The 18,744-nt window shown below is 40.2% G+C and overlaps 1 protein-coding gene across 2 annotated transcripts in view; it reads right to left on the bottom strand.

Moving 5' to 3' along the window:
- Positions 1-18,744, bottom strand: part of Dnah5 (dynein axonemal heavy chain 5) — a 289,991-nt gene that overhangs the window by 188,991 nt on the left and 82,256 nt on the right. For both annotated transcript variants that reach the window (XM_076551699.1, XM_076551697.1), the window contains exons 10-16: positions 17,549-17,671; positions 16,261-16,476; positions 12,397-12,504; positions 7,262-7,347; positions 6,432-6,753; positions 5,148-5,354; positions 815-986 (exon numbers count right to left, since the gene is read on the bottom strand). In XM_076551699.1, the coding sequence (XP_076407814.1) occupies positions 815-986; positions 5,148-5,354; positions 6,432-6,753; positions 7,262-7,347; positions 12,397-12,504; positions 16,261-16,476; positions 17,549-17,671 (1,234 nt within the window). The remainder of the gene's footprint in view (positions 1-814; positions 987-5,147; positions 5,355-6,431; positions 6,754-7,261; positions 7,348-12,396; positions 12,505-16,260; positions 16,477-17,548; positions 17,672-18,744) is intronic.

Genomic DNA, 18,744 nt, shown 5'->3' on the forward strand with positions numbered 1-18,744 from the left:
TACACAGGAGATCTGGGATAATACAGTCTAGAAGGCAACTATGACATCTGGGAAATGCCTCATGAAAAACTTCACTTTTGCACATTGAGGGACTGAAAAGTTGTATATGAAACAAACATGTCCAATTGTCTAACATCCTAGATGGACTTGAGCCCAAATTTCCTTGGTAAAATACCTATGCTTATGCTGGGAAGTTGGATTAAATGGAATTTTCCATCTCATATACATTTTAAGCTCTGCATCCCTCATTAAGGAAAACTAGCGATTGCTTAAACTATTCTCACTCAAAATGTCCTGCCCTTCACCATGCTGCTCCATCCAAATCCAGGTCCTCCAAACCACTGAGGGGTCTGCAAGCGGGCTCCGTGGTAGAGCTCTTGTCTACTATATGCGGAGCTCTGAGCTGGATCTAAAAGATGAAGATAAGAGGAAGAAGAGGAGGAGGAGAAAGAGGAGGAAGAAGAGGGAAAGGGTAAAAAGGGAGAGGGAATGACTAAAAGAAAACAATTTTAATGAACTAATCAATTAGTGTAGAAGTTAAATGGCCCTGAAGATCTTTTGGATACTAATATACAGCAATAAGAATCAACAAAATTGAATGGATAACCTCTGGGAATAAGATTTAAAAAATGAATATTTATAATTTGTAAGAAATTATTGAACTCAATATATTTTGCTACTGTTCACTGTAGAAGTTTTGAGTCTTATTTCTCATTTCATTATTCATAAAAGCATATTAATAACAAATTATCCAGTAAGCAATAAGAACTCAGCTCCTAAAACCGAGAAATAAAACTCATGTAGACAGACTCACTGATCTTTGCAAAAGCATTTTCTAAATATGTCCCAATATTCAGGGATGTCCAAGTCAGGGCAGCCAAGCCAGGCTGGAGGGCTTCATCCACTCTAGCCAAGTGTGGGACCATCAATTGCTCAATGGGAGGAGGCATTTTCGACTTCACTCTCTGGTATTCAGACAGCATCATCTGCAATGGTATGAGATTAAATAGACAGTTTACATGTCACTTTTAATATGTATTAGTATTTTTATCTAAAAAGATAAGTTTCATTATTGGGATCTAATGTCCTGACAAGAAGAATGTTGCAAACAAATAAGACAGGTGTGACAAGCACTGTCTCTACAAGCACTAAATCCTAACCCAGTAAGTTATGATTGAGAATGAAAAAGAAATTGAGGATCATTTCTCAGCATCTACCCACCCCAAAACAAAGTAAAGATGTTGGTCTGTGCCTCACTGGGCTCACTCATTCCATTGTTTATGGGGACAAGATGCATCCTGCTTCTTTGAGCATCTTGTATAGACTACAATCACAATCACAGTTGTCTGACTCATGAGAGCCTTGCTAGATGGAACTATCAGCTAAATCTTGATGCAAGACCCAAGAGGCAGAGGGAGAGTAAAGAATCAGTGCTGATTTCAAACGACTTTAAGTATCCCCTCTTGTCTAAAACAGTTGAGCACACGGAAGACAGGGTAGGCTAAGCCACAATGTTCATTAACTTAAGATGCAATTAATGCATTCTTTACTTACAGTACTTCCAACCTCACCATAAGTCAAGAGTAACTGGATAAGTAATACAAGGACAAGATTTTTAACTGGTTTTTCCAATTTGCTTGAAACATTAGCTACAACACATGACAGGATCTATCAGCATTTTTTAAACTAATCAACTAGTGGTTATCAGAAAAAGAATTTGTGATCAGAAAAGTGAGGGGTGTGAGTTCTCCATTAAAAATCACCTACAAGGTAAGTCATCATAGGCGCCTAGTCTGTCCATATGCTAACATTTTCAAATACACCTACTAGTTCATCCTGCCACTCTTTCTCACAGAGGACATCAATGTGCTTCTTAAAGACAAATAGTTTTAAGTCTGTACTTACTATTGCTATTACCGTAATGTTAGATCAACATCTGCCAAAATGTTTTTATTGATGTGCTAGAACAGAAATGATGCCTGGGTGGCTATGTTTGCAAAACTCTATATACAACAGTATCACAATGAACATTCATGATTTTATAGAACCTATCATAAGGATATAGGAAGTCCTGGTGGACTCTGAGAAGGCAATTAAGCCTAACATCTCCCCAAAGAGCTCAGTCTTCCTATAATACTTTCCTATGGTTTCCATAATACCCTTTCATTTTCCATAAAAGCCACTTGAGAAAAGCCTACATTTGATGATTCTATTAGCAGCAGCTTCCTCGTTTCCTAATGCCTTTAGCCACTGCTTACCGCTGTTTTTTTCAATGTCCATTACTTATTCTATCAGAAAAATGGTTCTTAGACTCTGCCTCCAGCAGGCTTTCTGCTCCTTACCTTTAATCCTTTAAACCCAGGAAGTACAATTCATCCTTTTTACAAATGAGAAACTGAGGCTTAGAAGATAAAGTCATTTACCTAGAAATAATGGTTTGAATCCAGGTCATACTGGTTTCAGAATCTATATTCCTTACTTTTAGCCCACAGTAGCTCATCTCATTTTGGTTTCAAATATCTCCCAAGAAAAAGATGAATAAAACAAACTTCCAGCTACTTTTGTGTAGCTGTAGAAACCTGGACACTCTGTAAGATGCCCAGCACAGTGCTTCAAGGCTGGGGGGAGCTTTAGAGGGACCCAAGTGGGCCAATAAGTCTGCTTTACCAGCTAGCCATGTTGCACAGGACTTCTCTTTCCACCTCCAAAATATTATAAATGCCAACCAGATGATAATCTCCTTGATCAAATCTTTGGTTGGAACAGTAGTAGCTTGCAAATATTCTTTGCCACTCTTCTCATAGAGTGGGGTCTATGTACCCTTCACTGAATCTGGATGAGCATTCAGAGTACTAAAGGGCTCAACAGAAGGATCCTGTGAGACATCTGGGGCTGGCATAGGAACTATGTGCCCTCCTTAATCAGTGTAGCCCTTGCTCCTAGACAGGGATATAAGGCATTTTACCAGTGGGGGGCGGGAGTCCATACCAGAATCCTTGTAAAGATGCCCAAGTCCATAACCCCAGCTGAGTACATCATTCAACATCTGTTCAAACCCTTTAACCCAGAACCATGAAAAATATACTAAAAGCTCCTCTATTTTGAAGTTATGTGTTACTTGGAACATATAATCAAGAAAGACTCTGTGGGGGGAATTATTAGTAGTAATTGTATGACTGTATAAATATGATTTCTTGTAAAACATTTATTTTGTAAATTGACCAATTTCTTTCTGACACAAAATAATTTAAAGAGAATGTAAGCATACTGACTAGTGTTTTGTGGGTCCACATTAGAGAATATCTGCCCATGGCAAATTTTAACTTTTCAACATAACAAGAAGTAGTGAGATGACCATAGAGAACAATTCTGGGTTCTCTCATTTAGTTATGAGACCTTGACTCAGTTTCTCTGAGCCACACATCACTCTTTCCCTCCTATCTCACATGGGAGTAAGAAAGATAACATTAAATAATGACCAAGAAAAGGCTTTAAATGAACTGAGAATAGAGCCACAGGTCTGTAACCTCAGCTACTTGAGAGAGAAGTTCCAGAATTGAAACTGGATTATAGGAGTGAATGAAACGTGAGCCCAGAGGACCAAGACTGTCCTAAAACACACAGTGAAGACAGAGCTGAGGATACAGCTTGGTGATAAAGTACTTTTTAGCAAGCATGAGGCTCTGTATTCAATGTGTAGTAGAGCAAGGTGAGAGAGGGGAGGGGGAAGGGAGAGTGGTGGGGAGGGAGGAAGTGAGAGAGGCTTAAACCATAAGGCACCATGCAAGTGCATGGTCATGGTGTCATCATATGATGTGGATCACTATGATTTCTTTGAGACAGGCTCTCATGTATATTAGGTTAACCTCAAACTTGATTCGTAGTCAAGGATGACCTTCAACTTCTGGTCCTCTTGCTCTGCTTCCCAAGTGCTAGAATTACAGCATACTCCTACATCGCAGCAGGTTTGCTATAACATTTTAGTAACAGTTTCTATGTGGTCCAGGACCAAGGCTCCATCTTTGAACTTCTGTTTTTATCCTCCGGGCAGTGGATTTGTCAGTCATGCAATTTTTTTCTTTACTCTTGGCTTCCTGATATTTGGTTTCAGCACACCTCAAAGTCTAAGTCTGTTTTGTGGGTTGTAATCTTCTACTAGACCCATTAATATTGGTACAACCTTACGTCTAATCCAGTGGCTCTCTACTCATTTCTGTCTCTGTCCCTCCCTAAAAGTGCTCATCCAGGACAATGCCACTAACAGCAAAGACAGTCTTTTAGCTCCAAAAAGCATGCCGCCAACTTTGAATGCTCTACTGAGCCCTGACTTCTAGATCTAATTGTGTGGGTGCCATGGCTATGTGGATGTCTAAAAGCCATCTTGGACTTAAGGAAAGAACTACGGATTCTAATGGGCCTGACAAAATAAACCATTTCAAGCCTTTATCTTCTCATAAATGAGGCTTTTAGTCAAAGCCACTGCCTATTTTGGGCCAAGTTGTGTAGAACACAAGCTACCAGGCCATGCATGGTAGCCACACTTCAATTACCCTTGAGTTCCATCTTAACCTGTCTGTGGGCATAACTTTAATTGTCTGGCCAAGTCTGTGCCCATTCTAGCTCAAGTTACTTACCTCATTCTCGATTCTGAATCAATGCAACAAAATATTGGCTTCTCACTGACACTCTTATCCCAATTAAAGTGCAAAATTTTCTGCCTAGCCACCACGTAGCAAGGATTATACTTAGTGTAAATGAGACCGTGCCTTATTTTCCAGCCCAAAAATCCTCCAGTGACTTCCTGAAACACTTAGAATTAAGCTGACTTTCAATCATAAGAACTGGAATTCAAATCTTAAGAACCCACATAAACAGGGCAGCCTGCCTGTAATTCCAGCCTCAGACAGTGGAGATGGAGAATACCCAGAGCAAGCTGACTAGTGATATTAGTCATATTGGTGAGATCTGAGTTTGACTCAATGAATAAGGTAGTAGAGTGATCAAGGATGATTGTTGACATCAACCATAGGTCTCCATGTGCACAAACCCACATATATGCATGCATACGTACCAAAACAAATGTTAAAAAAAAAAGAAAAAAGAATAAATGTGTGCTAGAAACATGGGGGGGGGGCGGACTACTATACCTTCATGTCACTGAAGTTCTTTTTATACACATTCCGCTTCTGGAAGAGAGCAGCTACAAATGGCGAGACTGGCAGACCCATCTGGGACATGCATTCCGTTTCTCTAAATAATATTAATATCTGAGGATCAAAGTTCACAAACAATTCCCCTGTGCCTGGAGCCTTCACCAATAAAGAAGCCTCCAGACCTATGTGAATTTCTTCAATCTGTGGGAAGAGGTCAGTATTATTACTATCAGAGTATGCTGTACACATGGTATCTGGCTCAACCATTCTTGGGACTCAGTGAACACTTACTCAGTGTTCTCTCATGGACTCGACCTCGCTAAATCCCCGCAATGGGGTCACCCATTCTACTCCTAAATTCCCTTTCAGAAAACAGCTTTCAGGGTCTTGGTGGTGATATCGCATAGTCAACTGAGTGCATTTTCTTTATCCTTGAGACTCACACATGACAGATAGGGAGAGACTGCGTTAGCCTAGGAGACTGTGAAAGAGACATCTAGCTCTCTCTTGTCTTTATGCCTAATCAGCTGTATGTCCTAATAAAGGTTACACGAACCCAACTGAACTCAGTTTTTATTTATCTAGAAATTCAAAGGATGCAGCTATTATATAGCTATTATGTATCTTGATTGAATGCTAGCACAACCAAATAAAATATAAGACTTTTTTGACAGACATACTTGTATTTACTAATACATTCAGGGTCTCTCTCTCTCTCTCTCTCTCTCTCTCTCTCTCTCTCTCTCTCTCTCTCTCTCTCTCTCTCTGACTCTCTCTCTGTCTCTGTTCTCTGTTTCTGTCTCTATCTGTCTCTGTCTCTTTCTGTCTCTCTCTCTGACTCTCTCTGTCTCTGACTCTGTTCTGTTTCTCTATTTCTATCTGTCTCTCTCTCTGTCCCTCTCTGTCTCTGTCTCTCTCTTTGTGTGTGTGTGTGTGTGTATGTGTTGCTGGCATGCTAACAAATGTTCTACCACTAAGCTGCACCCCCCGACCAGGATCTTACTAAATTTTTAAGAGTAAAGAAAAAATAACCCTAACTGGCAGAGTAGTGAAATGCTTTGTGACTTTCTCACTTAGGAGATTATAAATTAAATAATCAGCTACTATTACCTAGCTTACTGTTTTTTCAATATTAATAATTATTTTCTTTGATTGTTATGTTATATACTTTGATTTCTTAAATTCAACCATACTGATTTATAAAATATCCCTGTTAGAAGAAGCTTCCCTCTGTCTGGAGTCTAGAAATCACTAAAGAAGCACCATCCAGGAATTCACCTGCTGAAGCCATGCCCTGTGGTAGAGGACCTCAAACTCCAAGAGGACCTTGGCTATCCTGTTGTAACTCCGGATCACAGGCTTGGCCTCTGCAGTCCTCAGCACAAAGGGGTGCTGCTGGAAGAGTTGCATCGGCTGCTCCAACCTATGGAAGAGCTGCCGGGCCCACAAGATCTTCCCAGCTATGGGAGGCTGGTTCCGAGCCAAGGGAGGATCATATTTCTGTCTTGTATACAGCTTAGAAATCATGTCGATGTCCGCACCAAAATTCTGAAAAATTACTTGGTATTTTTCCTCGATACCAAGGTTAGGTATATTCAATCTAATGGAAAAACAAAAAGTACAAAGTTTTGGATTAATAAGAAATATATATATATATATACATTAATCTTATTTATTAACATCCATTTTAAAACACGCCAGCTGAAAGCAATGGAGTTGCTGAACAGTGTATTTAAAGAACAAAAATAGTATCAATCCTTACAAGGCAAAATTGCTAACCTGGGAAGAATTATCTCGAATTATTCAGACATTAGGCGGTATTACCACAGGCAGCTACAGGCTACTTCAAAGCTAAGAGTATTCTCTATTGGCAGAGATGAAGCAAATCCTTAATCCTTCCAGGAATTAATCCTGTTAAGCCTCTGAAAAACTTAAAACCTGTGACCTTGTGACTCAGACTGTCGAGAGGCTTTTCTTCACATTAGAATACCAAGTTATAATAAGAGTTATAATTACAATAAAAGATAAGCTATAAAAAGAAGCTAAACTGTGCTCACGTTGTCCCAAGTTTAGAAGACAGAACTTGGGAAGTTATTTCAAATCTTTACCTTTCAAATTTCTTCAGCGTGCTCAGAGCTTGCCTTGTGCTTTGAATCTTTTCAAATGTGACGTCCATGAACTTCTGCAACTCATGCTGAAAATAGAACAAAACTCCACCATGAACAATAAATTGGCACTAAGATATTCTTTTGAGACCAGGTCATCCTACAAGGCCCAGACCAAACTCAAATACACAGCCCCCGTGCCTGCATCTCCCGAGAGCTGAGATTAAAAATGTATGCCACTGTGCTGAGAAATAGTGAGGATTCTCTATTTGACAGTAAAAAAAAGGGAAATCCACATTCTTTACACCACTTCTAATGGGTGGGAAGATGTAACAGAAAATGTAGTGAGCTAAAAAGGAAAATAAATGTCCAGAAGCCAGAAACAGAGACCTAGCCATCCTAAGGACCTCATACGTTTTTTACTATTGTACAATTTTGCACCTAAAAGGATTGCGTGAAAAATAACCATAATATGTTCCTTACTCATCTAAGATTCCATTAAGATTATTATTTAAATATAAATTTAATTAGATAAAACTTGGAAAAGCCATTATATTACTTTTTATTTTTAAAAAAGCACGTTCCTCTCCTGGTGGAATCATTGCTTCTATCCACCGCCCACCTGTGCGGTTTCACTCTGCTGCTTCTCAAGAACCTGTTAGTGCCAGCATGGACTAAGTCAGGACAGGAGCCAAGGCCTCCATGCCCTCACCAGCAGAGTTACCATCCCAGTCATTCCCTGACCTCTGAAACCCCACATTCCTTCCCCATAAACACCCCCATTCCTTGTCTCTGAGATCCATCCGCTCCACCCACTGGATCCAGAGTCTTGGGGATGTGGGTATTTTTACTCTGGTTTTAAAGAGATGGGGGTTGAATTCAAGAGAGTGAGTTTGTTTCAAAGACGAAGTGAGAAATGATCAGTTAAGGGAATGAGAAGGGGAAAAGGGTAAGGAAGTCAAATGTAAACTAACCAGTAATCCAAATGCAGAATTGGGCTATTTTTGAGATAGAAGAGATGGACATATGTTGAACTTTAAATGTACATGTATATATACACACATACACACACACACATGCACACACACACATATATATACACACATACATATGAACAACAGTAAATGGACTCAACAGGTTATGTATACAGATATATATACATATATACACATATATATAAAACATAAGAAGTCAAAACTTTGAGATGGAAGAGAAGGGGTGAAATGATGTAAACATGGTACTCAAATATGAATTTTTTTTTTTAAAAATCAACTCTTTTTTTTTTCATTGAAACAAAGAAGAAAACTCAAGGGAGAGCAGGAGTTAGCGCATGTAGCTAACGCTTTAATGTCAGACGCCAGACATTTGCAGTTGTTTCTCGGCACTGTGAGAGGACACACATGCCTCTGCTCATGTTTACTCCCACCTCACTTGCTGGGATGTCCCTGACAGGAGTCCCAGCCTCCTCTCTGAGACAAACACAGCAGCAGTGTGATTTCCTCCCAGGTTCCCATCCTGTCCCGTGAGGTGCAGGAGTCATCAAGTTCTATGCATGTCTCGTACCCCTCCAGTAAGTTTCTATAGGACTCTCTTTTTACCTCTGAATTCTCCTTTCAACACGGTATCAGTTTTGTAACTGATCATTTCCCTCCTCCATCATCACCCTTTTGACGTCACAGCCACCCTTTGCTGTCCAGTTGATGCAGTAACCATCCCTCTTTCCTAACTTAATGCACATTTGCATTTAAATCATATCACTAATCTCTCTAACTGAGAGCACTGAGGCCAAACCTACTTCAAGGGTATATTTTTTTTCTTCTTTCCCAATCCATAGCATAGAAGCCTAATCCATTGCACAGAGAAGTGGCTGCTTTTTTTTTTTTTTTTTTTTTGGAACAACTCTGCATTTTCTTATTAAGCAATTGAGACAAGATATGACCCCTGCTTCCCAATGCTCACCATCTCTATACATCTACAGAGGAGCTGTGGCAGACAAGTGAATGGAATCTCTATGGAAGCAACAGGTAGAAGCTGACTGAAGGCCGTGGGCCGTGGAGGACGTAGTAACAGTCAACTACAGTCTACCAGTTTCCAACAAGAAGTCCTTGTGTCTGAATCAGCCCCCAAATAGTCCATTGCTTAAGTTCTAATGGAACTTGTGTCTTTCCATCAAATGAAACACACTGTATGACTTAAGAGTTCAGATATGGCTGGGTGATGGTGGCGCACTCCTTTAATCCTAGCACTCGGGAGGCAGAGCCAGGTGGATCTCTGTGAGTTCGAGGCCAGCCTGGACTACCAAGTGAGTTCCAGGAAAGGCGCAAAGCTACACAGAGAAACCCTGTCTCAGAAAACCAAAAAAAAAAAAAAAAGAGTTCAGATATGGAGCTTCAGAGCCAAATTGTCCAGGTTTGGCTTCAACTTTACCATGTAGTCTTTGTCTGCCTTGAGCAGGTCACTGACAGCCTTCTGCTCCCCCTCTGGAGGATGAGAGCAACAAGAGCAGGGACTTTCTAGGATTGTGGTGATTGTTATATTCATTTACAAACATAAAATACAGCAGGAGTCCTTTCTTATAGCTCCCTCTTCCCTGAACTCACTGCACCCACAAAACCTCACACCATTTTCCCTCCATGTGGACAAATTCAGTTCAGATCATAAATTATGGGAAGAGGTAACTGAATGGCCATTTTACTTTTACCTCAGGAGGAAGTAAGTTTGGTGATGTTGTGTTTCCCAAAAGTATTGTGCACCCTAAAAAACTTATCTGGGGTCAGAGAACAGAACAGCCACTAGACAGATATAGGGGCCAGAAAATGGTGGTACAAATGCCTTTAATCCTAGCATTCTGGAGGCAGAGATCCATCTGGATCTCTGTGAGTTCAAGGCCACACTGGAAACAGCTAGGTGTGGTAACAAGAGCCTTAAATCTCAGGAAGTGATGGCAGGAAGCAGAAAGGTATATAAGGTGTGAAGATCAGGAACTAGTCTGGCTAAACTTTTAGGCTTTTGAGGAGCAGTTTAGCTGAGATCCATTTGGATGAGGACACAGAGGCTTCCAGTCTGAGGAAACAAGATCAGCTGAGGAACTGGAGAGGAGAGGTGGCTGTGGCTGGTTCTGCTTCTCTGATCTTCCAGCTTTAACCCAATACCTGGCTGTTGTGGATATTACTTTATATAAATAAAACTCTGATGGCCAGTGACCAGGCAGGAAGTATAGGCGGGACAAAGAGAGAGGAGAATTGGGGAAACAAAAAAAAAAAAAAAGAGACACTACAGCCACCGCTAAAAAAAACAACATGTAAAGACACTGAGAAGCCACCAGCGACGTGACAAGGTATAGATTTATAAAAATGGGTTAATTTAAGATAAAAAAACAGTTAACAAAAACCCTGCCATGGCCATACAGTTTATAAGTGATATAAGCGTCTAAGTGATTATTTTATAAGTGGATTGTGGGACTGCGGGGCTTGGGAAACCTGGAGAGAAGCCCTCCAGCTACAAATGGATATCACTCTATATAAATAAAACTCTGATGGCCAGTGACCAGGCAGGAAGTATAGGCGGGACAAAGAGAGAGGAGAATTGGGGAAACAAAAAAAAAAAAGAGACACTACAGCCACCACTAAAAAAAACAACATATAAAAACACTAAAAAGCCACCAGCCACATGACAAGATATAGATTTATAAAAATGGGTTAATTTAAAATAAAAAAACAGTTAACAAAAAGCCTGCCATGGCCATACAGTTTATAAATGATATAAGCGTCTAAGTAATTATTTTATAAATAAATTATGAGACTACGGGGCTTAAAAAACCTAAAAAAAAGCCCTCCAACTACACCTGGCTCCAGGTTTGATTTTACTAATAAGACCTTTCAAGATTCGTGCTATAAGTAAGTGTGTGTGTGTGTGTGTGTGTGTGTGTGTGTGTGTGTGTGTGTGTACATATTCATGTGTGTGCCCACGCATGTATGTATACAGGTGTGCTGTATGTGCAATGCATCCATAGATGCATTTTTGCATTCAAACATCAGAGGATGACTTTTAGTGTCATTCTTCAGTAACTATCTACCATTTTCAGAGACAAAAATCTCTTGTTGGCTTAAAATTCACCAAGCAAGTGAGGCTACTGGCCGGCGAGTCCAGGGATCCCCCTGTCTCCACCTCCCCATTGCTAGGCTTACAAGCCTATGCCACTATACCTAGATATTTCTGATATAGGTTCTGGGGCTCAAACTCAGGTCCTCGTGATCACAGAGAAAGCACTTCGTGGACTGCGCTATCCCTCAAGCCTGATTGTATTCCTATAAAGATGTGCCCCTGCATCGCCTAAGGATGAGCAAAGTCTGCATATTAACATGTCAGACAGCTACTAAGTTGTCTCCCACCTTAGCCTCTCTGACTCCCATTTCCTAGCAACCAAGATCCTCCCTGATGATCCCCAGGGTGTCCCACCTATCCTTGATTTCTCACATGGCCCCACAACTGATAGGCTCTAGGCTGTGCACTCTTAACCCTAGCGCTGTCCCCCAGACCCTTCCCCAGGAACCTGGAGCTGCACTGCATCTGTGGTGTGTGTTCTCAGATGCTGATAAAGGCCATGCTGCCCAGGAGGGCTGAGAGGCAGGGTGGGTGGTCTGTAATGAGTAAAGATGATTGGAAGGAAAGCAACTGGGAGCAAGAGGGGCCCCCGGTACCACGGTTTCTACGGCCTGCTCCAGCCCTGCCTTTAGAATCAGCCAGGCACAGCTGACAGTCTGTTAGGTTACCTCTGATCATAATCATTATGATCATTAATACTCCATAGTAACAAAGGGAAACAAATGTCACAGCTTAAGGAAGCTACAGAGCATTTCAGCAGAGGATGAAAGTTAAACTTCCTAAGAACTAAGACGGAAGACGCACAGAAGTCTGTGATTACGAATCATTAGCCAAGCTGCATTTATGACCCTTTAATCCAGGGGAAGGAGACCTCAATTATTCATCTGAAATCACAAAACACAGGCTGAGATGCTGCCAGCCACCTCTGTGATGAAGATAGCTCTGCCTGCTGAATGGGGAATGATCATCAGGGCAACACAGAACGGATGGAGAAAGTGTGTGGCTGTCACCCGGAATTTCACCATGCAACCTACATGAAGGTCATTAGTCCGCTTGCAAAACTCTTCATAATCCTGGTCAAAATCCGTTTTCCGCTGATCTAAGAAGTTATATTCCTTCTTCTTTATGGAAGCAACAATATCCTGAAATAGATGGAAGAGAGGAGACAGTGCTTCATTATCCCTTTGTAGCCTTTCAATGCAGAACTTTATAAAAACAATGCCCAAAGAGATGTCTGTTTAAAGGAAACCTTATTTTCTACTTCTCTCCTTGATTTGGTGCTACTTGTTTTACACTCAGTAAAATTCTGCCATCCTGCATCCAAAGGAATCATCCAGGAAGCGTTATCACATGGTTTTACAGTTTATTTGGACAGATATTTACAATTAAGTAACTCACACATGAAAATAACCAGATGATTTCTCAAAAGTTTCATACATTTAATCACATCTGAAATAAGCTAAAAAGAAGCCCAGAGTAAAATTTAATAGAACGTTATTTTTATTGAAAGTATTAAATAATCTCAAAGACTAGACATAAAAGATTTGAACAAAATAAAAACCAGATAGGAAGAAAATGGGGGTCCTGTGACACCCACAGAGGAGATGTTATCTCCCAAATCAAACACTTTAAATGGGACGTCAAACACTATCTGCCACTTTCAACTGCTCTAGAATTAATTTCTTTTTGCTCTCCTGTACAGCTACAGTCTGTGACTAGGAAAGTATAAATTAGGCAATTCTTCTCCTTGAAAATACTATTATCAGAAGTTCTGTTTGCTCGGAATGATGAGCAGTAATGCTTTGTGATCATTCTTAACAAGGTGCTAAGCCTTTCTCAAACTCAGAGCCCCACATTGTTGACAGAGGCATATAATTTTTATGAAGAGTACGGGCCCTCCTCCCGTAATCTTCTCTTCAAAGTCATTTCCACTCAGGCATCATTCAAATCTCTTAATATACAAAAAAAAATGCACAAGCTACTTAACTTCTATAGTCAAGTCTACTAGTGAAGACATCATACTCTTCCTTACTGTCTCCATGCAGACAAGAGTGTTTATTCACATGTGGAAACTACAAGTGTACCTGTAGTATGTGACATGCTTAAGGCAAACGTGGAGAAGCTGCATTAATTAACTTTTTCAACATAAATTCCTTTTTCATTCAATTTATTTTTTTGAGAATTTTATATAGCATACTATTATTTGCATCATCTCCACATCTCTCTCACCCACTTCTGACTCTGTCCATGTTCCTTCGTGCTCCATTTCAAATTCATGATCTTTTCTTCTGAAATTATTATTGCTACATATCTCTGTGTGGGGTTTTGTGTGTGTGTGTGTGTGTGTGTGTGTGTGTGTGTGTGTGTGTGTGTGTGTGTGTGTGTGTGTGTGTCACATACACCTACCAACTCCATTTAGTGTTGTTCATGTGTATCTATGTTTAGGGTTGACCACTTAGAATTAGATAACCTATCAGGGGGCTCATCCCTTGGGAAGACTGATTTTCTTCCTCAGCAACCATTGACAGTAGCTCTTCATCTAAAGTGGGGCCTTGTGGGATTCCCTTCATCCATATTGGCATTGTTGACTGCCATGGCCATTGTGTACATCTTGCTTCGGCCACCACATTGTTGAGACTGCATGGATGTTATATCCTGGTCGTGTCTAAAAGACACTGTCTGGCAGTATCTGGCCTTTTGGCTCTTACAGTCTTCTACCCTGTCTTCCACCGAGCCTCAGCTGGAGGGGCTGTGTTTGAATATACCAGCTGGGGTTGGGAACTCCATGGTTCGATAACTTACATACATGTGTATGTTGGATAGATGTGTATGCAAGTGCAGGTTTGTGAGTGTCACAGTCTACCTGTAGCAGCCAGAGAACAACCTTTGAGAATCTGTTATCTCTTTCTGCTATGTGTTTTGAGGAGCAAACTCTTCTGCATGCCAAACCATCACACTGACTCTAGCTCTTTATATATCTTTAACATGTACACAAATAAAATGTATTCAGATAACTGAATGTCACTCAAATCTTGGTATCAAATAGTGCCCAACATATGGAATGTTCTTCATAAACTATCTCTGCATGAACCAAAACAGTAAACCATAACAGTAAAAGAGACTAAGAAAATCTAAATAAAGGGGGATCAGGAAGAAGTGAATGTAGGTCATGGACATGAGTTATGAAAGAAGATATAAAGCTAAGCATTTTTCTAGTTCTAATTAGGTCATGGATGTTTGGGTCTTGGAGGCCAGTAAGTGCATAGAATATATTCAATACTGAAAGTGTAAAATCTAATGTGAAGCTTCACAGCTTACATCTCAAATTCCAATTCTAATTATATTTAAGTTCATCAAGTTCTATGACTTTGGGTCTTGTTAATTTTGGTGTGTGATGATTTTATTTATTTGCAAGTTTTTTAAAACAAAATTAATTTTTAAAAAGGAAAAATTATATTTTAACAGTACTTTTGTGTTAGTAATGAAAATGCTTTTTCTTAAAGATGATGAACTTGAAACTACTGGGACAGCATCCTTGTAACCACACACCTGAAAAAAGTGCACCAGTCCCACTCTGCAATTCTCAAATAAATCCAATTTCCTTATTATTAATGAATCCAAATGTATTTTATATCATGTACTCATGGTTTGTCTAAATATCACTGTTTTGTAAAATATTTAAGTTTAGTTATGGACTGCTGCAGGCTGCAGGAATATATCATAAGAACTCAGCTGGCTATGGCAAAGTCACTACCTGGAGGGATCAGGGAATTCCTCCAGAGGAAGCCAAATTCCAAGGAGTTTTTGGTGTTATTTGACTTGTTATATATCAGCTGTATTCTGTTATAAAAATCATGTGCGCCTTCATAGTTTTCCCAGTTGACTTTTCCCTAAGAAGGGCTAACAGTGTGGACTGATCACTCTCTGGACATACACATTCCAGGTATTTGGAGAACAGCCTCAGGAAAGGCTTTCTCTGGAATCAGATATCTCCCTTAGCCACTTTCAAGGACTAACAGTGATAACAGCCCACATGCAAGTCTCCTGATTTAAGATAAATTCCACAAGGAGACACCGCCTAGGTCAGGTGAATGTTAAATAATAGCTTTACACAGTTTAGCTTTCTTATACAACCTTACTAATAGACCGCTAACTTCTTTCCTAACCAGAAATGTAGACTGAGCACATAGATCCCCTTTTTGATATGCTAACCAGTCATTAGCACTCAGTTGACCTCCTCTTTTACCACTCCCATTTTGGATTGTAAAAGAAAGCCTGGTAGTTACTGCCTGAGGAAAATACTTACCTGCCTTTATCACCCTGTAGAATTCAAGCCTGGTGACCTTACTCGACCAGGGGCTTGATATAAATGGATTCCTGGGAGACTTAGGTAGAACGAGGAAAACCAAGGACTGAGAAGAGAAAAGAGAATGGAAGAACTAGATGGGTAAGAACTTGAGAGGAACAAACTGAGATGGGGAAGAACTAGATTAAAGGGCTAGAAGAGAGTACTAGAGGAATGAGATGGAAGATGAGGAAGAGTCAGATAGGGAAGTACTAGCTGGGTAAGAAAAGCTGAAAAGGACCTAGATGAGGCAGAATTAAGACGAGAGAATTAAGATAGAACTTAGAGGGAGCAATAGATGAGTATAGACAGAAATCAGGCAAGAAAGGAGCGAAGAACAGAACTAAGCTGTATATATAGGATGTTATGCCAGAGGAATTAAAGCAAGTGGACTATAGAGCTCAGTGTGCTGAGATTCTATTTCCCAAAAAATAGTCCTTGGCATTAGTAGTTCTCTCTCCTGAGCCCCTGGGATGTATAATATTAAGGCTGGTCCCACTAATATTATACAAGAATGGACAGTAACAGGAAATAGTATTTAAAGGTATAATACCTGGTATTTAGTGACCATGTCTTCCAACCCCTCTATTTTAGAATCTTGCAGAACTGAGTAGGTCTTGAAGGTTGAAAAGATGTCCATTATCTTGGCCAGGCGTCGATGGAAAGTTTCAAATTTTCCAAATATATACATCTCACTAAAGTCAAATTGTTTTTCACTTGGATTTTGCTTAAGCTTTTGTTTTGTCTCGTGAAAGCAGCTCTGGTACCCCTGACAACCAAAAGCAAGGAGTGTAAGGAAGGCATGGCTCAGGGCAGAGCACTTATGTAACATCTACACAACCTGGTTCACCCCCTAACATGGAAGGAAGTGAGGGAAGGAAGGAGCGGGGCAAGGAAGGAATTCATCTTATTTCTCAAGTGAAGAAGACAGCAAAATTAGACTGAAAACCCCGATCTTTCCATAATTGTATTCCTTTGCATTTAGCCATTAGTCTATTCGCTTTCCTGATCTTCTAATCCAACAAACTATTATTCCTAGTACAACTCAAACCTGTACCCTGTCCTTGTTGATCCCACTGTTTCAATAACAGAATCAGTTTATGTCCATCTTACAGTGATATTTCATTTGTGCTGAAATGTGATTTTATTTGTATGTTAATAAAGTTGCCTGGGGTCAGAGCTAAGAGCAAACCATTAAGCAGAAGTCTGGTAGTGGTAGCATACACCCTTAATCCGATCACATGGCAGGCAGAATCTCTGAGTATTCAAGGACACAGTCAGCATGGAGACACATGTCTTTAATCCCAGTACCAACCATAGAGACCTGGAGGTCTGTATAGACAGGCAGTGACAAGGAAGCCATGTGGTTGGGTTTACAGCCAATGAGAAGGCAGAACAGAAAGGCCACAAACAGACAGGACACAGGAAGGTCTCTCTCTCAGGGGAAGGATGGCAGCAAGTGGTAAGATAAGGTGGTCTTAGCTCTTGGCTACTGCTCAATCTCTGGGCTTTTAACTCTTTATTTGGCTCTGTGTTTCTTATTTAATTAGACTGTTTAGAATTACATCTACACCATCTCCCCATTGTTCTATACGATACTTAAAACTAATATTAGCCACCAGTATACCTCAGAACTTTAGTAGGATAAATGAATAAACTTTCTCAGAAGGTTTATTAACACTCAATGTTCTTAACAATAAGTGATTTTATAAAAATAAAACAATTACTATTCTGTTTAGCAACCAAAAATATCATTGCCAAGCGATTTAGCATGGTCTCAGAAAAGCAACACAAAAACAAGACGTGGGAGCACACTACAAACCTAAGCTGACCACTCATACCTGCTTAAGTTGAATGGCAGATGATATCTTTTGCATAACAAGGTCCTGAGGCTGGCTCCAGATGGTGGCAGTCCCATTGTTGGTGATGTGGGCTTTACATGCAGATATCATCTGATTTGTCACCTGGAATTGTTCCAATAAAAACAAGGTTAGGTGCATAAAACTCCCGTCAATTATACGTCTGAATTGAGTCCTTGAGTCTTCCTCCTCTCAGAAGCCACAGTCTGTGACCTTCATCTTCAGCTTTGCTTCGCCCTCAGAATTCTGATCAACCCGGACCCTGCACTATAGTCAGAATCAACAGTCTGCATTGCAATCGACAACCCGAGAAAGGTGGAGGAGGAGTCACGGTCTTGAGGAGTCATGGTCTTCAGAAGTCAATGTCTGCAGGGATGCAGTCAGCAGTAAGTATTCATGCTGCAGTGAATGGCTTCACACCTACACCCAGCGAGTCACAAAGCAAGAATAAAAACGAAAGACATGAAAGTAGGATGGGTATTTTGATAGCAGGAAGTGGGGATTGGTAAGTGTAGAAGGAGGATTCTACAGGATGGACAGCTGAATGTGACTGAAATGTATTTGTGTGTGTGTGTGTGTGTGTGTGTGTGTGTGTGTGTGTGTGTGTGTGTGTGTGTGTGTGTGTATGAGACTATCAAAGAATAAATTTAAAAATGATCTGTGAAACCAAAGTTGGACACAACATGAACACTCAACCATGGGGTTCATGTTTATACAAAAAAAAAAAAATGAAGATCTTAACCAACCAAAAGATTGGCTCCCCATGTCTAACAACCACTAGGACTTCCTCTGTAGGTCCCCTACTCTAACATCTACCTCATAGTTAACTAGCACCGTGTAAAGTGCAGTCCAACTTGATAGTTTATGTTACCATGACCTGCAGTGAAAATATCAAAAAGAGGACATTTGAGAAACACTTATAAAGCTAATGTAGATAGCCACTAATATCTTATTCATCCCTCCAGACTTCAAAAATACCTTCTTCAAAATTTTTCTTACTGACTTTAAATAAATCAAAAGTATTAAATGATTGTACAATATAAAAGGAATGGTATCGAGTGGGTCAAGAAGCAAGGGTAGGGCTGGGGATTGTTGAAGCACCTAAAAGCATTTATTTTTCTTGCAGAGGACCCACGTTTACTTCCCAGTACCCACATGGTGAATGAAGCTGTCTGGAA

The sequence above is a fragment of the Peromyscus maniculatus genome, chromosome 15, assembly GCF_049852395.1.
Source record: "Peromyscus maniculatus bairdii isolate BWxNUB_F1_BW_parent chromosome 15, HU_Pman_BW_mat_3.1, whole genome shotgun sequence".
In the NCBI taxonomy this organism is placed as follows: domain Eukaryota; kingdom Metazoa; phylum Chordata; class Mammalia; order Rodentia; family Cricetidae; genus Peromyscus; species Peromyscus maniculatus.